This window comes from Ovis aries, chromosome 16 (assembly GCF_016772045.2).
Source record: "Ovis aries strain OAR_USU_Benz2616 breed Rambouillet chromosome 16, ARS-UI_Ramb_v3.0, whole genome shotgun sequence".
Taxonomy (NCBI): domain Eukaryota; kingdom Metazoa; phylum Chordata; class Mammalia; order Artiodactyla; family Bovidae; genus Ovis; species Ovis aries.
In genome coordinates, this window is record NC_056069.1 from 58,471,227 (window position 1) to 58,493,396 (window position 22,170).

The window sequence follows — 22,170 nt, forward strand, 5'->3', positions numbered from 1 at the left end:
CCATCCCTTCCCGAGCATCCGCGCTCCAGCCGCCCATTTCCCACACGTTCCGGCTTTTCCCGGGACAGCGCGGGGAGCCCAGCACCCCCGGCCCCGCGGGGCTCGGGCGTCAGGGCCCGGCCAGGGAGCCGGGGCGGCGCCGGAGCCTCCAGATCGCTGGGTGCGCTCTCCTCCTCAGGCGTCCCCCGGGCGGCGCCCTCGGGTGCAGGCCGCGCGCTCGCCCGACGCCCCCAGCCCGCTTCCCCCGCAGCCCCGCGCCGCCGCCCCCTCGGCGCGTCCCGGGCACGGCGCGTCCCGGGCGGCGGAGGCGGCGGCCCCGCGGCCCGTGCGTGCGCAGCGCCCCCCGCGGCTGAGCGGAGCGCAGACGGCGGCGCCGGGAAGGAGGGCGCCGCCCGCCCGGCCCGCCCGGCCCGCCCCGGCCCGGCCCGGCCCCTTCCCCAGTTCGCCGCCCGCCCCCAGCCCCCGGGGCCGCGGGCCGAGTCCGCGCCTCCGCGCCCGCCCCTGATTTCCTCCGCGCGGCGGCGGCGGCGGCGGCGCCTCGTGCGCGCGGTTATTTATTTCCGGGCCCACAGCGCTTATAATGGAGCCGCTGTCAGCAGAGCCTCCCGCCGCCGCCGCCGCCGCCGCCGCCGCCGCCGCTGCTGCTGCTGCTGTCCCTCCTCTTTTTTTTCCCGGCAGATCTTTGTTGTGTGGGAGGGCAGCAGGGATGGACTTGAGCTTGAGGATCTCCTGCTAGAGCAGCCGCGCTTGGAGAGAGGGCGCCGCAGCCGCGAGGAGGAGCCGCCGCCGCCCCGAGGCCCCTCCGGACCCGGCCTCCGCGTCCTCCCGCGCCCCCGCCCGGCCCGCGCCTCCCGGCACAGTCCCCTCGCGGCGGCAGATGTGTGTGGGGTCAGCCCACGGCGGGGACTATGGTGAAATTCCCGGCGCTCACGCACTACTGGCCCCTGATCCGGTTCCTGGTGCCCCTGGGTATCACCAACATAGCCATCGACTTCGGGGAGCAGGTAAGCCCCGGTCACCACCACCCTCCCCCCACCGGACAGCGACGCCCCACACTGCGCCCCGCGCCCAGCTCCTTGCTCCCTCTCTGCCTTGGCCTCAGATGCCCGGGCATTTAGTGGATGGGGACAGAGGCGAGTCACCTGCTCCACGAGACTCTTTTTAAAATCCTAGAACATTTCGTGGGGTTGACAGCTTGTCAAAGATGACTTTCTGGCATTCCATTCCTCCTCCGCCTCCCCCCCAATTATTCAGCAGACTTTTCCAGCTCTCCCTGGAAAACGTGAAAAAGCTGGAGGGCTTGGAGCTTCACCTATAGAAAGGTTTTTCGTGCGAGGAAGGAGTATTATGTAATTTGTGATTATGTAAACCTCTGGTTTGTGAGTAAAATGTAGTTTCTAATAGCTTGAGTGCCGGCGGTTTTATTTATCCCGAGTTTGTGGTGATGGTGATGATGGGGGGAATTTTGCATTAGAATGTGTTCAAGTTGATTTCCCAGGTACTACTACTTTTTTTTTTTTTTTTTTTAAGCTCATGTATGGATTAGAGGTGTCCCAGATGTGTTCTGATAAGCCAGCCACTGGCCATCTCTAGTTTGGGGTTTCTTTTTTTTTCCCCCCTTCTTGAAAGAAGGGGCGCACATTTTTGTTTGTTGCCTTCTCATCCTTGTTTCTTTTTCTTGTTTTCCCCCATTTCTCTCCATGTGGCGTCATTGCAAATCGAGCGCTGCAGACTCCAGCAGCGGGGCTTTGGTGCTTGGCACTCCCCACTCCGCCGGTGGGGACCGTTTTCGCAGGCCTCCTGCGGGATGCGGTTGCATTTTACGGCTGGGAAGAGTGTTGGGGGGAGGGGGCAGCACCTGTCACCTTGATGGGCAGGTGTCCGAATAGCCCGGGGAGTGACTGAGCAGCACCTGCCATTGTCCTATCATATTTCTTTTCCTTTAAGTCAAGAGACTTGAAAGGATGTTTGTATAGAAAAATCATCACTTTAGATGCACCTTTAGTTAAAAAAAAAAATTAAAACAAATAGTTTTTCAAAAGGGGATACATTTGACTCCTTTTGGTGAGTATCTGCTTGCCTTTGTCTCTCTGCGCTCAGAACTTTTGACTGAATGCAACTGTTTAGCTACCGAATGCTTAGCCCACCTTAAAAGCTACTTTTTTACTTGAAATTTTATTGCGGACAAGTGTTCACAATGTAGCAAAGCCTCTGGAGACCTCTGTCTAGCTAGGAAGCCAGCCTAGTTCTTTTGATGAAATATTATGTCTTTTCTGCTGCCACTTTGCTCTGCCAGCACCTCGCTAGGGTCCCCAAGGGCTCCACCTTTCCCCCTCCCCTCCCCTTCTTGCATAATTAAGTGGTGACTTTGGGCATTTCCTCTAAAATCTGGAAAGGATTTTAGGCCTGAACTTATTACATTGCACATTTTAGGTAAGTTAAGTTCAATGTGTTCACCTTAACCTTTTACTATTTTCTTATCTTCTCGGAGCTGCCCTAAAGGCTCTGAGGTTGCTCAACTGATCCCTTCTTCCTGCACTCTAGTGCCTGTGTGTGTGTGTGTGTGTGTGTGTGTGTGTGTGTGTGTGTGTGTCTATGTGTGTGTTATAGGGATAACTGGGAGAAATGAGTATTCTTTGCCATAATTAAACCGCCTGAAACATACCACAGTGTTGCCTCATATTTGCCTTGATTTAATGCAAGGTGATATAACTAAGAATTTTATTTTAGTGTAAAGAAAGGATTCTCCCTGAAATCATAAAAGGGAGGCTAGACATAAAAGAAGCCATACAAGCGGTCTATCCTGGTGGGTCTAATTGAAACTCATCCTTGAGACGCTAAGCTCCTCCCTGTAGGTGACATAAGCAAAGTGCTGAAAGAGTCATCTTGTTTCACAGAAGCAAGTTTTATCAACAAGTGTTTTGTTTTTTTTTTGAGGCCCTTATCCCTTAAGTGCCAGTGTATTTATGAGGTTACAGGCTGCCTGGTGGTGGAGATAGTTTACAGAGTTGAGGGTAGAGAGATGGAGGGAAGAAATTGATATGTTTCCAAAACCTTGCTTTGCCTTCCGGCCTCAGATGATAATTTGACAAAACAGGGTAGGGTGCAAAGAACAAAACTGACTTTTTCTTACTGTAAAACTGAAGGGGAAGAATAACAGCGTGAGCTAAAGAGTGACCGTGTCTTAGGTGGGTTGTGAATAAAAGAACATTTTAGTCCAGCTGCTTTGAGGCACAATAAAGAAGAGGAAAAATGATCCTATTATATGCAAATATGAGTCTACTTTAGACTTCTGAAAGTATGCAGCTCTTGACACGGAGTCTTATCTAGTTCTCTAGACAGATGGACATATGTAGGTTTCTACCTTCTTCCCAAGCAGGCAGGTGTGTTACACCTAGAGAGATGGAGGGAAGAAATTGATATGTTTCCAAAACCTTGCTTTGCCTTCCGGCCTCAGATGATAATTTGACAAAACAGGGTAGGGTGCAAAGAACAAAACTGACTTTTTCTTACTGTAAAACTGAAGGGGAAGAATAACAGCGTGAGCTAAAGAGTGACCGTGTCTTAGGTGGGTTGTGAATAAAAGAACATTTTAGTCCAGCTGCTTTGAGGCACAATAAAGAAGAGGAAAAATGATCCTATTATATGCAAATATGAGTCTACTTTAGACTTCTGAAAGTATGCAGCTCTTGACACGGAGTCTTATCTAGTTCTCTAGACAGATGGACATATGTAGGTTTCTACCTTCTTCCCAAGCAGGCAGGTGTGTTACACCTTGCTCTGGGCAAACAATGATTCACATTTCAGTAATTAACTAATCCTCAAGTAGGCAGGTGACATGGGTGTCCAAAGGTCAGAACAGCCCCTGGTTCCCAAGCTTTCGAGAGGATGAAGAAACCCAAAATTAAAAAATAAAGCATCTCACTCACTTTGAAGTCTCAAGAACGAAAGGATACTGAAATCATTTAAAATGTTTCTTAGGTGAAGGTTTTTCTGCTCGTAAACATCTTTGTTTGTGGTTTCTGTAGAAAATGTGGACAGAACTTTTAAAATGAAAATCCAGCTATACGCACAGTTCCACTGAAATTCGAATAAGCTGCCCATGTGACCATGTGAAGTTATCACAGTCATCTCAGAGCTGTTAGTGCTGGGGGGAGGGCGCTGCGAAAAAGCCTGTGACAGTCCATCCAGGGCCTCCTGATGGTTTTCCAGGAACATTATCTGTTTTGTATAGCTTTCCCTGAAATGTTAAGGTCAGCCAAGGAAGAAACCCGAATATTATGGAATATTTATTCTAACAAGATCTTTCATCACACTTTTCTGTTTTGATGGTGGCAGTAATTTGGAGGTCGGGGCACGTGTTGAATTCTACACTAGGGGAAAAAAAAAAAAAGCTATATGGAATAGAATGACCTGCTTTTTAATATTAAGCATAGGCATCACAGAAAAAAATGGACTTCCCTGATGGTCCAGTGGTTAAGACTCTGAGATTACAATGCAGGGAGCAAGGGTTTGACCCCTAGTCAGGGAACTAAGATCCCACATGCCCTGCAGTGCACCAAAAGGAAGAAGAAGAAAGAAAAAAAAAAGAACACATCCCTTATTGCAGAAACTAGAATAATGTTTGGAGAACCCTTTAGGTGTGTCGAATGCTTTATGAAAATTGTACTATATGTGAAATTATCATTTAATCTCTATTTTTACAGATTAAGAATCAAAAGGATTCATTGCTTCCATTCATCGAGCACTTCGTTTGTATTTGTAACATCTCAGCACATGTTATATATGGGGAAAGAATAAGAGGCCTAGGCGTGTTAAGGCATAAGTTCACACAGACAGTGCAGGGCAGAGTCAGGGTTCAAACCACATCTCCCTGGCCCTTAGCCATTCTGGTCTCTGCTTATGCACTGAGAGCCACCCCAGGAGTTTTCTTAGAAATTTAGAAGCAACTTCTGAATTTTCTAAGTCCCAGCCTTGGTTTAGATGTAATCTAAGCTGTCATATTTTGAATTTTAAAAGACTCAACAGATGTAGGATGGTCATAACAAGGTCTTTCAGGAAAGGGAGATTGTGACCAAGAGGGTCACATAAGAAGGGCCCAATTATCTAGATCATTAATTAAATCAATGCCGTGTCTTACTTTGACGAGGTTGGTATAGCCTTTGGTTAAAAGTGAGGGGAAAAGGGAAGAAACAAGTGATATTGCCCCAAATTGTGTAGAAATCACTTAGTCTTTATCATCTGAGCAATACAGATTGCTAAGGAAAGATGGAAGATGCAGAGAGAAGTTTTGAATGATGTATTTCTTCAGAAGTATCTGCAAATGTCCATTTGATGTCACCGTATTCAGAGGGCTATAATTTCTGTTTAAAATCAAAGTTGATACAAAGTCCCTGAATTCCTTAAAAGCCCAGTTCACCAAATTATGTAGACTAAATCAGTAATTTATTTTTTAGGGTATCTATTGACACTTAAAGGTGGCACTATTGGTAAAGAACCCTCCTGCTAATGCTAGAGACCTAAGAGACACGGGTTTGATTCCTGGGTGGGGAAGAGCCCCTGGAGGAGGGTACGCCACTCACTCCTGTATTCTTGCCTGGAAAATCCCATGGACAGAAGAACCTGGAGGGCTACAGTCCATGACGTTGCAAAGACGTGACCGAAGTGACTTAGCACACGCACGTGCCAGGACACTTAAAATGTTAAGGACGGCTTTGCTGGGGAGATTTGAAAGAGAAAAAAGATGACGTTGTTCTCACTGAGGAAGAAACATGTTCTGCTCCGTGCCAGGCAGTTTGACACCCAAGTGATTACTTGTTACTGCAGGTTATTTCAGATAACCCTGAGTGAATCAGTCAGTTTGGTTGGGTCCAGTATGGCACAGGAAAGACCCAAGTTATCTGTGAGCAAAGAGTTTTGCATATGAATTGTTAATGACTAGAGTAAGATGTGTGACAGGAATGTTTCACGTTTCCCCAGCCCTCTTTCTTACTTGTGAAACCTTTAGTTCGGTTTCCATGTTTGTAATCGGGTTTCAAATGACTAACATGACAAAATGGGGGGGGGCGGGGGGTGGAAAGAGAGAGAGAAGCCCCAGAAAAGTAGCTTAATAAATATTCCCCTTGTCTACTAGTAGAGAAATGAGCTCCAGCCCACCCCAGTTTTAAAAAGGTCTCCAGGAGGTATGGGAGTGTTTTTAAGTGAATGTTGTACATGGTACTGGCCACTTCATCCAAGGTCACTAAGTGATGGAAGAGCTCCCCGGGCAGAGCTTGCCCTCAGTAATAACAAAAGTGTCCATTGCTTGTTTCATTTTCCAAAGTACTGACAGAAAAGGAGATCCCAGAATGAGTTTCTAAGTAACTGTAGGTGAGAGACGTTTTTCCTCCTTCAGTCTATTCTGTACTCTTGGACTAACTCTCAAAACAGCATTTATGTTTTTGAATTAGTAAAGTAACATATGCCATTTAAAGTTTGGTTTGCTTGTGGGCTCAGCCAGGTTCCACTCTTTGCAAACCCATGGACTCTAGCCCACCAGGCTCCTCTGTCCATGGGATTTTCCAGGGAAGAATACTGTAATGGGTTGCCATTTCTTTCTCCAGATGATCTTCCTGACCCAAGGACTGAACCAAACTCTTGCATTTCCTGCATTGGTAGGTGGATTCTTTACCACTGTGCCACCTGGGAAGCCCCCAAAGTTTGGTTACGTATTTTTAAAAATGGGGGAAAATGTAAATTACCTCTTATGCTACTGTGAAGAAAAACCCCTATAATATTTTAGATATCTCCTGCCTTTTTTTTTTTTACATAATTAAGATATATATACATATATGTATGTATGTATGTTTCACAGAACTCACAGGTATTTTCCCCTTGTCACTTAAAGTATTTAACTGTGGTTTGAAATTGCAGCATAAATTTGTTATTGTGTGAATATGCATAATTTCCTTTGCTGTATATTCTCCTATTGTTTAAATGTTGAGGTTTTTTTTGTTTGCTTTTTCCAATGTAAACTTAGTGGACATCTTTGTGTAATAGGTAGATAATGTGTTTTCTCTGATTGCCTTGGGCTTTATGCCTGGCATAAGTTGATGCCTATTTCAGTTTCTCATTCATACATAGAAAATGAGGTCACTGGCAGTCTGTATTTAGTCAAGGACACTGTGGCCCTCCTTAGTTCAATTGACAGTTACTTCTCCACTGTTTTCCCAGTTTCCTTTAGATATACTGATGTATTTGCATTTAAAGTACCTCGCTTTCATTGCACTTAGGTAAGTAGATTATTTCTAGAACCTCAAAGATATAATCTTGTGGTTCTTTTCTTTACTCATTTATTTATTGGGGTGGTTTGATGAGCAACCTAACTACTACTTTGTCAGAACACTTCTTCCTTCAGAAGGTAATCTAATACTTCATGCGTCAAGACAATATCTAAGTCTTTTTCTAGTAATACATCAAATTCTTTAAAAGCAGTTTTAAAAGTATACCAAATAATAATAGTAATAGATAATAAATAATAATAATAATATTTATGGTACCATTTCACTTTTTTGATGTGACAAGCCCAGTTTCATATTTGTGGCCAGTAACTGATTTCCATGTCTTTTTGCTCTCCCTTGTCTGATCTGGGGCAATGGGGTAGATTATGTTAGGATGAGAGGCAAGAGGTCATATGTGGAAAGTCATCCTTTAAGGTCCTGTGTAAGTCAGAATAAACTCATTAAACTTATACCAGAGTGACTTGGGTCATGTCTGCATTTAAAAAAATCAATTCGGTAATTTTTTTTAGCACCTGTGACTTAATTAGTCGATGAGGGGATGCCACAATGCTGCATTTTCTGGATATGAGCTACCTCTCTGTGAGTGCATTTTCTTGATAATTGAAGCTTATCCCTTAAAATGCAGATCGCTGGTTTTCTTTCTTTTCAATGAGATTGTTATTGCTGGAAAGCTATATTGCACGTTTTTCTACCATATTAAATACTGTGTGCAAAGCACAAAGAACATCTTTCTGGTGGCTTGTGAATGTGGTGCAAGGCAATCAGCTGACAAGATATCCACTGACAAGTGATATTCAAAATACTTAACGAGTTTGGCACTGACTGATAAAATAAAAATAATAAGATAATAATGAATGAAAATAGCAAATACATGTTGAATACTTGCTTTTTCATTTTCTGCTTTGGATCTACCCTGGACCCCAGAAACTAAAATCCATTAGAAGTCCATGAAAAAAAAATGAAGACTATATAATTTTGGAGGCCTCCCTTGGGCGGGGGGGGAAATATATATATATATATATATATATATACTTTGTAACACTAGCCCTCCTGCCCTGGCCTAATTTTGTTTCTCTTCTAAAGAGATTCTAGAGTCCCTGTCAGGTAGGTGACATTTGAATAAGGGAAGCATTTGACACAGGCCCTGCTCTTAAATCAGGTCACATCAGTTGAGAAAACATACAGGAAACACTTTTGCAGTCAGAGCATCACAGAGCAAGATGCCTCATTGTACACTGCAGTTTGTGATAACGTGAAGCAAGGTATTCAGCTCTCTAAGTAGCACACAGTGAGTGTGTGGTCTTGGCGATGAAATAGTAAGCCGTGAAGAGGTAGTTCTCACGGCTTGTCTCCCCTGCCTCCTTCTCTCTAAACTCTCCTGTCCCCAAAGTGGATACCACTCATCTGTAGAGATGAGAATCCCATGGACAGAGGAGCCTGGCCGGCTACAAGAGTCGGACACGACTTAGCGAGTAAACCACCATAGAGATGAGAATAGAAGTCACAGGAAGGGGAATTAGTGGACTTCATATCAAGCCACATAAACCCGAGGTTTTGTTCCTGTGTTTTGTTTCGTTTTGTTTTTTAATACATGTTTTTGGTCATGCCTTGTGGCATATGGATCTTAATTTCCTGCATGTATCTGTCCGTGATTTGTGTCCAACTCTTTGCAACCCCATGTAGCCCGCCAGGCTCCTCTGTCCATGGAATTTTCTGGGCAAGAATAGTGGAGTAGATTGCATGCTCCAAGAGATCCTCCTGACCTGGGGATCAAACCCACATCTCATGTGTCTTCTGCTTTGGCGGGTGGGTTCTTTACCACTTGCACCACCTGGAAAACCCCTTAGTTCCCTAACCAGGGATCAAACCTATGTCCCTTTCACTGGAAGATCGGAGTTTAACCACTGGACCATCAAGCAAGTCCCTCTGTTTTATTTTTGCTGTTTCCATGGTTTTGGGGTCATTCAGCTGCAATGCCAACAACCAAGTACTACTCATAATGCTGAGAACAAATGAGCTTATAATGACCAAGGCTGCAATTATCTCAAGTCAGCTGACAATTTCTGCATCACAACTTTCTGGTTCTGTATAGTTGCTTCTCCATGCCAAAAATGTTTTCCAAGTCCATCTTGGGGAGGGAAATAACTTACTTATTTGTCAGGGAAAAGGTGGTATTTATTCCACTAGATAATGAGCGTGTACATTTGGTCCAGGAAATGCCGTATGGTCCCAAGGGCAGATGGACCAGCTTCATTTATACTGGTCTGAGTTACAGCTCACAGGGTCTAGCCAGCTTTTACATTTTCCATGGGGTTTTGACGTCACAAGATTGGCGAGACTTTCCATGAGACTGACGCCTGGTGCTGTTGCAAGGTTGTTTTCCTGTAGATGAGTTTGTCAGTATGAACGGACAGTCCTCTTACCAAAATGAGTCCACATCTCTGTCCCCAACCTTGGGGTGGGTGAGGGGCTGGGTGGATGGCTCCTTCTTCTCCAGTATAAGGAGGTGAGAGGCACCTCCTTGCCTACATTCTCAGCACATGTCCTGAGCCTCCTCTGTCTGGCTGCAGTGCACCTGTTTTCATCCCGCCTGGATGGGGACTGCGGCTGGCCCTGGGGGACCTATGACTCCAGGCTGGGAGGAAGTGAACAGCAAAAGTAGGACTCTGGCTGAGAACTTTCAAGGATGACTGGAAACGTGAGGCTGAGACTCCTCAGGGCATGCAACTGGAACTAAATGGTTGGAACGCAGAATGTTTACCAGCAGATTAAAGGAGCAAACTAAGCCAGAATGAGAGGGACAGGAGCTGGCTCTGTGGCCGTGATCTTCCCAGGATATCAGAAGTAAAGGTGACTTACCTTGTAAGGCGCACAGGAAGGGTTGGTTTGGGTGGGAGAACTTTCAGGATCGTGATCCAGCATAAGTATTTACATGGTGAGAGCTGGTCACTCCTGATTTTCTTAACTAAAGAATAATGCATGTTTGCTAAGTCAATTCAGGCATGCCCAACTCTTTGCAACCCTGTGGACTGTAACCCGCCAGGCTCCTCTGTCCACGGGATTCTCCAGGCAAATACTGAAGTGGGTAGCCATTTCCACCTCCAAGGGATCTTCCTGACCCATGGATTGAACTCACACCTCTTGCAGCGTCTGTATTACAGGTAGATTCTTTACCACTGAGAGGCCCAGTTCAGTTCAGTCGCTCAGTCGTGTCCGACTCTCTGCGACCCCATGAATCGCAGCACGCCAGGCTTCCCTGTCCATCACCAACTCCAGGAGTTCACTCAGACCCACGTCCATCGAGTCAGTGATGCCATCCAGCCATCTCACCCTCCGTCATCCCCTTCTCCTCCTGCCCCCAATCCCTCCCAGCATCAGAGTCTTTTCCAATGAGTCAGCTCTTAACATGAAGTGGCCAAAGTACTGGAGTTTCAGCTTTAGCTTCATTCCTTCCAAAGAAATCCCAGGGCTGATCTCCTTCAGGATGGATTGGTTGGATCTCCTTGCAGTCCAAGGGACTCTCAAAAGAGTTTTCTCCAACACCACAGTTCAAAAGCATCAATTCTTCGGCACTCAGCCTTCTTCACAGTCCAACTCTTATATCCATACGTGACCAAAGGTAAAACCATAGCCTTGACTAGCCAGACCTTAGTTGGCAAAGTAATGTCTCTGCTTTTGAATATGCTATCTAGGTTGGTCATAACTTTTCTTCCAAGGAGCTGCCCAGGGGAAGCCAAATAATAATGAGGCCACATCAATAAGCTTGTCAGCATCCCTGCTCAGTTTTTTGTCTTTTTTTTTTTTTTTTTAAGAAATATACCATTAAGTCTAGGGAAGTTTCTGAGTCTCGGACTACCATTTTTTTCATTTGCCAATTGGCATAGGTGTGGCTGTTTAGTGTTTTCAGAGCTGTCTTTAGGATACTAAGAAGTATGTATACTATTGACTGCTGCTTCATAAACAACCCCAAGATCTGTTGGCCACTGGGTCATGCATTTTAACACAGGGCAATGGTGATGTGGAGAATCTAAAATAGCAGATTACAAAAAAAGAGAAAAAAAGTCATCTGACTCCTTTAAATGGCTTGGCAGGAAATTCACCGTGGCTGGGACACAGCTGCCTCCCACAATGTGTGGCCTAAACTTGACATTTCATAACGACAGACAGCGCAGAGGAGAGTAACAAATAATGATGCTTCATAAGAGGGTGGTAGCTGTTACCTCTTCAGGATCCTAGCCAAATCCAATGCAGAAACAACTGAAAAGACCCCTGGCTACCCGCTTGATCCAAAACGGGGAGTCAGAGGTCTCTGCTCTGCTTTAGACTCGCATTCAGTTCTGTTTCCCTGGAGCTCTCCCGGGGAGCTTGTTTTTTCTTGGGACGGTTATGGTTCCACTCCCTCCCATTTCTTTTGTAGCGTTGCATCACCTGGAGTCCCATGTGAGGTCAGGGTGGACCTCCCGGCCTCCCACACTGAGCCTCACATCTTTCCGTGTCAACACCACCTGCATCTCACACCTCTTGGGCTGCTTACCAAACCCAGTGAGGCTCCCTGGTGCCATTGGCAGTTTAGTCCAAGTGTTTACCAGGCTTCCCTGGAAGAGCCACTGTTTTAGGAGCCTGGACTTAGTTCCAAAGATCCACTGTAGGGCCCCGAGCGACTGGTGGCTGAGATGCAGAACCACTTTTGTTTTCCTAAAATTCATGATTCATTGCTTTTAGGCTTCATATGTCCTCTTTCAGGGGAGGAGGCTGTTTTTCTTTCCTTTTTCCATTTATATGCAGTGAAGTGTACAGATCTTACGTGAACAGGTCCATGAGTTTTGACCGATGACAAATGTATACCCATATGTAACCCACACCCTGATGGCTCAGTGGGTATAGAGTCTACCTGCAATGCAGGAGACCCAGGAGATGTGAGTTCGGCCCCTGGATCAGGAAGATCCCCCAGAAGAGAATATGGCAACCTGCTCCAGTATTCTTGCCTGAAAAATCCCATGGACAGAGGAACCTGTTGGGCTTCAGTCCAAAGGGTCGCAAAGAGTTGTGCACAACTGAGCAACTAAACACACACACACCAGTCAAGAGAGGGAGTGTTTCCATCAGCCCAGAAGGTTTCTAGTACCCCCTCTCCCAGGGGCCAGCTGCTATTCCAAGCGCTGTGGGAGCCTTTTTGATTGCTCGGACAAAGCAACACGGATGCCTTCAGTCCCAGATAACTGAGTTTGAGGCTGCTTGTTGTTATTACAGTCCATAGCCCTGTGACTCTTTCCTGCTGCAAAAAAAAAAAAAGGCTCATTCTTGTGTATTTTAGTGGGTTTAAGGCAGGTGGACAATTTGACTCTCTGTGTAAAGTAACTTTTCTCCTTATTTTATACTATTTGGTGTTTTTAATTCTTCAATGAATGTACATCCATCAATTATATGATCATTTTGATTTTCAGATATGCTTAAAAATTAAAGTCTGGTTAGAAAGCTGGCATCATAAAATGAAATGTGGTACGTACATACAATGGATGCTTTCCAGCCCTATGATAGAAGTGAAATCACGATGTATGCGACAGCATGGATGAATTTTACTGTTGCTGCTGCTACGTCAGTTCAGTCATGTCCGACTCTGTGTGATCCCATAGACAGCAGGCAGCCCACCAGGCGCCCCCATCCCTGGGATTCTCCAGGCAAGAATACTGGAGTGGGTTGCCATTTCCTTCTCCAATGCATGAAAGTAAAAAGTGAAAGTGAAGTCGCTCAGTCGTGTCCGACTCTTAGCAATCCCATGGACTGTAGCCCACCAGGCTCCACCATCCTTGGGATTTTCCAGGCAAGAGTACTGGATTGGGGTGCCATTGCCTTCTCCAATGTTATGCTCTATGAAATAAGCCAGACACAAAAGGACATGCTTTTGTGTGTGTAGATGCCTCCACCTATATGCAGTACCTCAAATAGTCACGTCGTAGAGGCAGAGGGTGGACTAGCAGTTACTAGGGTTTCAGGGAGGGAGGAATATAAGCTATTGTTTCTGGGTGCAGAGTTTCAGTTTGGGATAACAAAGTTCTGAAGATGGATGGTGGTGATGGTTAGACAATACTGTGAATGCAGTTAATTCCACTGAACTGCACACTTTAAATCAGGGATCCTCAGCCTCCGAGATCATAATGCCTGATGATCTGAGGTGGAGCTGATGTAAGAATAATAGAAATAAAGTGACAATAAATATAATGCACTTGAGTCATTCCCCAACCATCTTCCCCCACCGCACCCCATCTGTGGAAAAAATTGTCTTCCACAAAACCAGTCCCTGGTGCCAGAGAAGTTGGGGACTGCTGCTTTAAATGGTGAACATGATAAATTTTATGTTACGTATATTTTTTCAAAATTTTAAGATTTTCATGAACTGCCTAAGCTGCTCAGAAAGCCAGTGGGTTTTGAAGAGGGCTTCTCTTTTTTTTTTAAAAAAAAAAAAGTGTATTAATTTTATTCTAGTTATGCTGCTGCTGCTGCTGCTAAGTCGCTTCAGTCGTGTCTGACTCTGTGCGACCCCATAGACGGCAGCCCACTAGGCTCCCCTGTCCCTGGGATTCTCCAAGGGAGAGCACTGGAGTGGGTTGCCATTTCCTTCTCCAATGCATGAAAGTGAAAAGGGAAAGGGAAGTCGCTCAGTCGTGTCCGATTCTTAGTGACCCCATGGACTGCAGCCAACCAGGCTCCTCCATGAATTTTCCACGCAAGAGTACTGGAGTGGATTGCCATGGCCTTCTCCATATTCTAATTATAGTCATTGTATAAAGGAGGAAAATAAAAGTATAGGAAAGAAAGGGCTTCCCTGATAGCTCAGATGGTAAAGAATCTGCCTATAATGCAGGAGACCCCGGTTCAATCCTTGGGTGGGGAAGATCCCCTGGAGGAGGAAATGGCAACCCACTCCAGGAGTCTTGCCTGGAAAATCCCATAGACGTAGGAGCCCCGGGGGGCTACAGTCCATGGGGTCGCAAAGAGTTAGACGTGACTGAGCAACTAACACTTTCACTTTTCTTCATAGAGAAGAAAATAAAAATATATAACGTAATCTCTAGACACCCCCCCACCAGAACTAGTGCTGTTTATTATTTTAGTGCTTGTCCTTCTCATCTCCTTTCTATCTATCTATATGTCTATATATATCTATCTATATATTCTAAAACAAAATTGTAACCTCTTTCCATTTCACCTCAGAGGCAAGTTTCCCTTGATTTTTCAGTACTCATCTCAGATGGCATTCTTTCACAAGGATACACCTTTCCCAGATTAACTGATCCTCTGTGGCTAGATTTCTGTTTCATTCTATTATGAACAAGTGCTCTGAAGCGTGTTTATTCAGGAATCTGCGTTTCTGATTATCTCTTTGGATTAACACTAGAAATGCTTGCGGGCTTGTGCTGCTTTTCAAAGGCTTCCCCTGCGTGTGACACCACACGGCTGTCCCAGTTGTCCCAGTTTCCCCTGCAGGCGCCCACTGGATGTGGCCCCATCCCGAGCAGGCCTTCCCACCCTCGTTGCTAGATCTGGCATTCTAGTTCTCTCAAACCTATGTGACTTCTTATTTCAAAAGCATGTTTTAAATGCCAAGAGATCAATTCAGTGTTTCATCATATAATACTTTGAAACTCTTTCAGGCCATACATTCTTTCCAGGAAGCACGTGTCGATATGTTCACTGCCCAGAGTGAAAGAGTTCGTCGCTTAGTCGTGTCCAACTCTTTGCCACGCCAGGGACTGTAGCCCGCCAGGCTCCTCTATCCATGGAATTCTCCAGGCAGGAATACTGGAGAGGGTTGCCATTTCCTTCTCTACAGAATCTTCCTGACCTAGAGATTGAACCTGGGTCTCCCACATTTCAGGCAGATTCTTTACTGTCTGAGCCACCAGGGAAGTTCAGCCATGCCCCCGCTTGGGGCTGGACATGAGCTCAGGAAGGAAGAGGAGTGAGTTAGTTTTACTCTCGTACATCTGGGAAGATACCTGTCCCTGTAGGTTTCAAGGCAGAGAAAAGTGCCTTTTTTAATTTTTGATGAATTCAGTGATGCTCAAGAAGTGTGCTTCCCAAACTTCGTGTGTGAGTTCGTGGGAGGGGGAAGAAAAATTAACCCATCTTCCAAGGTGTCAGGTCCTGCCTGAGGCACCTGGTGTCCCCACCCCCACTTTAAAGATGGACAGGTTGAATAGCTGTGCCAGTCATTCAGCCTCTGCAGAGCCGCCAGGCTCCTCTGACCGGTGGCTCATGCCTAGAGTCTCAGAGGAGAATGTTTGGAGTTGCCTGTGTTCTAAGGAAGGGCAAAGCTAGTAATATTTAGGGGAAAGGGAAGATAAAAGATCCTCCTCTCTTTTCTGCTCTCCTTGACTGTGACTTCTTCCTTTAACCCAATCACCTTGCTATTTAGAGTACACTTTGGAGAAAAGGGACAGCGTGGACCAAGGGAGATGGTTCAGGCTGATTGAGAGATGCACTGGATTCCTGCGGCTTCTCCTCTCTAGTTTCTAGCAGTGCTGCAAGCTGACCTCAGCGTGGCTGAGAGAAAGAACTTCCACTTCTGCCAGGCCCCCTGGACATGACCTCCTTTGTCTGTGCACTGCCCCCCCAGCTCTGTGACCTTGAGCAAAGGCCTTGACTTCTGAGGCCTTCAGTTTTCCCAGCTGTTAAATGGGTGTAAAGGGTTTCCATCCCTTCTTTTGAAAGTAAAGACCACACAGACACTGGACACAAAAGAGCTTTGAAAGATATGAAGAGCTTTTAAAAATATGTAAAGCAATATGCTAGGGCTTTACTCCAGGCAGGCTGCTGCTACGCCTGTTTATTTTCACCCATCCTTGACTAGAGCTGACCTTTCTTCCCTTGTATTGAATTTGTGCCTCGCATTACGGGGACTTGTTAAACTAGGCCCAGTTAGGGGCAAGCAGAAGTATGCTAGAGGACAGATGCTGGAAATACTTGGCTTTTACAACATGTATATCAGCAATACTTCTGCTGGGTTCCCCCACTTTGGGGGAAAGACGTTTACAACTGGATCTACTCAGTAGTACTTTTTTTGTTTGTTTGTTTGTTTGTTTTAGTTGAGTTACTAAGGCTTAGGTAGTGTACTTTTTGACATGACAGGTTAAATTTCCATTTGCTCTTAATCATAGGTGGCTGTTTGGCACAGATTTGGGGGAGGGTGGCTACAGGGACTACTGACTGCTTCTCTAATCTACATACAAACAGGACCAAGCCTTTTTCAAAAGGCTTCCCTGGTAGCTCAGATGGAAAAGAATCCACCTGCAATGCAGGAGACCCTGGTTTGATTCCTGGGTCAGGAAGCTCCCCTGGAGAAGGAAACGGCTACCCACTCCAATATTCCAGCCTGGAGACTCCCAAAGGCTATATATAGTCCATGGGGTCACAAAGAGTCAAACACCACTGAGCAAATTTCACTTTCTGGCAGTAACACATCAAGATTGAAACTAAGTAGGGGGGCTGCTTAATGAGCACCTCTTTCTTAGGTGCTTAGTATATAATTTTGGAGTGTTTTCACTATTAAATGGAGAATCGTTGTGCTATTAATAGATAATATGGAACACAGTGGGCAAGGGGGTCGTCATGAATATGTTCCTTCAACAGGCGTTTCTTGAACACCTGCAATGTGGCAGGTCTGGTGCTAGTCACTGAAGATGAAATAGGAAAAAGGACTGACTCAGCCCTTGCTGGTGCAGTAATTAATCCAGAAAGGCAAGCAGACAGGCAGGCAGCTATCAGAGAATGTGATCAAGTCTGAGATAGAAGAAGAATAGGGTGTTTACCCCAGGACCCTAAGTGTCAGGTCAAGCTGAGACCAGAGATCTAGAGACAGTGACATGTCCTGTCTTCTGGAAAGCAAGAGAATTCCAGGTGCAAAATGGTAGATGCTTGGTATGACTGGGACACGGGACAAGCCAGGAGCAGGCAGGAGGGCAGGTGGCAAGGTGAACAGAACCCAGACCAGGGAGGACCCACTCAGTCAGGGTAAGAAGTTCTGTCTTGATCATTAGGGCAGTGGCGAATTTTGAAGAGTTCTCAGTGGAGGTGTGGTTTGCTTGGATTTGCCTATTTGAAAAGGTGACTCTGGTTCCAGTGTGGGTAATGAATGAGACAGAGGTGAGAAAAGAAGTGGGGAAACTGATTGAGATGCTCTTGTGGCCACCACTAGAGAGACAGAGGCGGATGACCTGGAGAAGGGCTGGGGCAGGGAGGGAGGGCTACGAGAGACATGATGTCTGGAGTCAAACGGCCTTGGCCGCCGATCGGGTGGGCTGGGAGCAGATGAAGCCGGTGGTGATGAGACCCAACTTAAAAAGAGCTGGTGGTGAGTTCCACCTCAGTCGTGTTAAAAGAGCTGGTGGTGAGTTCCATCTCAGTCATGTTAATTCACTGACAGCTGGATTTAGTGACATGTTTCAAACTGCCTGCCTGAGAGAGAAGACAAGTTATGCATAACGGCGGGAACAGCGATAAATAGTATCCGGATCACGTTGCTGCTGTTTGTTGCTCTCTCTCCTGCCTATCCTCTCGAAGGGGCAACTCCATTACATTATCCATAAATGAGAGCTTTTTGCCTAAATGCAAATACTATGAATATTCATTTTTTCCTTCACAATGTAAAAATGCTTTATTGTAATACAGTCATTTCTCAGCCATTTGCCTTAAGGAAACAGTGATTGGAAAATTCAAAAACACTTCTGAATATTTGGCTTTGGAATACATCTAGGACTTTGGGGGAAGCGTGTTTATCTGCTTCATCATCGCACTGTGCTAAGGATACTATTACAGTTAGACTTGGTGCCTGGTGACAGCAGAGAGGTGCCATCTGGAATTAAATTTGATGAGGCTCCATGATTTTGCTCCATCTCTCGATATAGTAAATGTTTACTGTGTAAACAGCAGAGAGGGGACCAATCTTAGAGGGGTTCTTTTTATGGTTTTATATTCGTTTGTGTGTTTGTGTTTGGTATTGTCTGCAGCTTACAGCCTGGTTGTAATTCATAAACCTTATTGAGAATACACTTTGCTCCAAAAATAATATGATAAATTGTGGGTAGATTTCCAGGCCACTCGACCAAAGTTACATAACCCCTAATGTTGTTAAAATATTATCTATTTGCACCAAAGAGTAGTAGAAAATCATGCTATTAGAATAGTAGTCATTGGTGAAAGCAGTGATGCTGAAAAATATTATTTATCTTAATTAACTTTACAAACAGGTGGCTTCGTAAAATGTAGGGAAGGTGCTGGCAGTTGGGAGGGAAAGAGATGGGCCCCCGGGCCTTTGAGACTGGGTGAATTTAAAATCAGAATGTCTTCTCCATCCGCGTGCCTCATTAGCTGTGATCATGGTCATTTGAGAACTCATAAACGGGAGTGTCAGACAGTCCTTGGAGGATGACTTGACAAGACTTGGAAGAGAGATGTGAAACGGATTTCCTGGAGTGGAATTAACAGGAGGGACTGGGCAGATTCTCCTGGATGGACTGTGGGAGAAACGGAGAGTGTGAGGCTGGACGCCCCTGTAGACTGCTGTGGGACCCCTACTTCCTGCTGGTACTGGGGACCCAGGGCAGCCAGGGTGGGGGTGGGGGTGGTGATGAGGATAAGATGAAGGTCACATGCCTTCAGCCACTTCTGTGGAAAACCACTGCCTGTAACCTGGAGGCATCTGAAGTCTGCAGTGGTGAGCCTCCCCTGCTAGTGGGACGGGGAAGGCAATTTTAAATGTTTTCATATGGAAAATAATGCTTATTTCTTTATGGCTAGAGAAATGCTTGCTCTGCTCATCACAGTCAGTAGCTCCCTGGACTTCAGAATTCATCCTCCCTGCTCTCTAATTTATTGTGACCTAACCATGGACGGAGGAGCCTGGTGGGCTGCAGTCCACGGGGTCAGTAGGAATCAGATACAACTGAGTGACTTCACTTTCACTTTTCACTTTCATGCATTGGAGAAGGAAATGGCAACCCACTCCAGTGTTCTTGCCTGGAGAATCCCAGGGACGGGGGAGCCTGGTGGGCTGCCGTCTCTGGGGTTGCACAGAGTCGGACACGACTGAAGTGATTTAGCAGCAGCAGCAGCTACTCCAGTATTCTTACCAGGATAATCCAATGGACACAGGAGCCCGTCAGGCTACAGTCCATGTGGTCGTAAAAGAGTCGGACACAACTGAGAGGCTGAGCACGCCCGCAATCGTCTTAGGTGCCTGGCTAATTTTCAAGGGCCCTGCCCCTCCTGTATCGTGGTTCCTTTTCTGTAATTAGTCTGTAAGTGGCATTCAAATTCTAATTAAGTGTGTGGCCACTAAGTTTTCTAGTGAGAATAGAATTTTAAAACAACTATGATATATATCTATTGAGGTGGGCTTACCTGTGCCTTCATTGCAATTGATATCCTCTTGAAAAATAGTCAAAAAGCAGCACTTAATAGTAAGAAACCAATAAGCTACTAGAAAGTGCAGAACTGAGATGAGACTTTGGGGGAAGTGAAAATATTTTCTATAATTGGACTATATCCATATTGTAAAAGAAATACTTCTAATGTGTGTGTGTGTGTGTGTGTGTGTGTGTGTGTGTGTGTGTGTGTGGTGGTTTGATTGTGTCCAAGTCTTGCAACTCCATGGATTGGGAACCTACCAGGCTCCTCTTTCCATGGGATTCTCCAGGCAAGAATACTAGAGTGGGTAGTAGTTCCCTTCTCCAGGGGATCTTCCTGACCCAGGAATCAAACCCGGGTCTCCTGCATTGCAGGCAGATTCTTTACCAACTGAGCTACAAGGGAAGCCCGTGTGTGTGTGTGTGTGTGTGTGTATATGTGTATGTATGTGTTAGTAGCTCAGTTGTGCCTGACTCTTTGTGCCCCCCTGGACTACAGCCCCCCAGGCTCCTCTGTCCATGGAATTCTCCAGGCAAGAATACTGGAGTGGGTCGCCATTCCCTTCTCCAGGGGATCTTCCCCACCCAGGAATCGAACCCAGGTCTCCTGCATTGCAGATTCTTTACTGTCTAAGCCATGACGGAAGCCCTGTGTGTGTACATATATATACATATCCAAATACATTTGTTTCTTTCTTTTTCTAAGAGTCAGCCAGTGTTATTATAAACACCTTAAATTAAAAGGGGGGTGTAAAACAAATATTTAACCCAGGTTTTTTTTAAGTTCAGCAGAAATGGATAGTCTTTTCTCAGGATGCTGTAAATGAGAAAGGACTGGTGTGCCTGCAGCACAGAAAGCCGAACTCTGAGAGCAAGTGTTTGCAGCAAAGTTAGGGTTTATTGCAGGGCGTCAGGCAAGGGAGCGGGAGACAGCCTCAGATGCACCGACGCTTGGTCTTTGAGCTGGGGCTGTTTTTAAAGGGGAAGAACCAGGAAGCTGGGGTTAATCGTCTTCTTGGGACATCTCCTGCCATTGCTTCACTGCAGTTGTAGGGGTTCTGGATGTTCCCCGCCCCCTTGCCTTCTCTGGCCAGGCCTTCCATGCCTCGGGGGATCTGTTAGCTTATCTTGCTCTGGAGAAGCCACCTGAGTCCGTCTGTTAATGATTATATCTACAATAGCGATTATAGTCTGTTAACAGCAGCAATTTTAGTCTTCTGACTGGTCGATGAATGTTCAGTTAGCTCAGGATTAAGGTCGGAGGGGACAAGAAAGGGGTTGAGGTCAGAGGGGACAAGGAAGGGAATAAAGTTTTGGATAGAGAGATTAAACATCAGCTTGGCAAGGGAACTCAGATTGAGGGGGACTCGTTTTTTTCTTTTTGTTGGTTTTTTTTTTTTTTCATGATCCAGTTGGATTTATTCCAGGATTATGAGGGTGGTTTATCACTTGCACATCAACCAATGTGGTACACGACATCAACAGAAGAAAGGATGAAAATCACATGATCAGCTCTCTTTCTTTTAACACCAAAAACATATTCTATGGGGGTGTAGCCAGTTGACCATGTTGTGATAGCTCCAGGTGAACTGTGAAGGGACTCAACCATACATATACATGTATCCATTCTCCCCCAAACTTAGTCGGGGGGTCCTCAATGTTCATGCAACAAAATGAACATCACTCTTTCCCTTGCCTGGCATACACTTCACATTTGGAGAGCACTTCCCAGTTTATAAAATATATTCTCCCATGGGCACATTGAGTGACCCCTTTTGGGAGCATGTGAAGCCATCAGCAGGGGATGGCTGTGGAAGATGAGCCTGGACCTGAGAACCCAGTGGTCCCCAGCCCTCACTGCCCCCCCTCTCCGAGGGGAGCCCCGTCTTCCTTCTGTGCCCTGGATGGTGCTTCTTCACAAGGGTACCCTTGAGCACAGAGGAGTACGGAGTCCAGTCTTGGCATTACAGAAATCGGCATGAGCTGTAGGGGGCTCCTGGGAGTCGGGGATCTATGCTTGGGTCAGCAGACCACGGCTAGAGGACCGCCTTCCTTCCCTGTGCGTCTCTCTGGACCGAGCCTCCTCTTCTTCCTGTTTGAGGGTCTGCTCTGTCCTTAGGAAGAGGATGCATGCTTCCCCTCCAGCACTGAAGTGGGGTCACAGCCCAGGCTTAGCAGCTCCACCCTGTTTATTCACTGCTCTGTCCTTCAGCATCCCTGCCTGCAGCTCTACCTTCCCCACACGCAGAGTCTCCTCCTGCCCCGCCCTCTCTCCTCTGAACATGAGTGCCTCCTGGTCCTTTCCCTCACCTATGCTGCAGAGTATCGCTGTCTTCAAATCTAATCAAGTGAAGAAAAAAAAAACCACTCCATGTGGGCTTCCTGGGCTCTCATTGGCTGTACCTTCTAGAAGACTTTGCAGTTTCCTTGCTTTTCAGCACCTTTTCATAAATCATGTCTCCCTCTCTTAAGATTTTTTTTCTTTC

The 22,170-nt window shown here is 46.0% G+C and overlaps 1 protein-coding gene across 1 annotated transcript in view; it reads left to right on the forward strand.

Moving 5' to 3' along the window:
- Window positions 1-556: 556 nt before the first annotated feature.
- The window catches only part of ANKH (ANKH inorganic pyrophosphate transport regulator), a 168,726-nt gene continuing 147,112 nt past the window's right edge, over window positions 557-22,170 (forward strand). Inside the window, exon 1 of the mRNA XM_027980157.3 lies at window positions 557-1,004. Within this exon, the coding sequence (XP_027835958.1) occupies window positions 909-1,004 (96 nt within the window). The 5' untranslated portion in view covers window positions 557-908. The remainder of the gene's footprint in view (window positions 1,005-22,170) is intronic.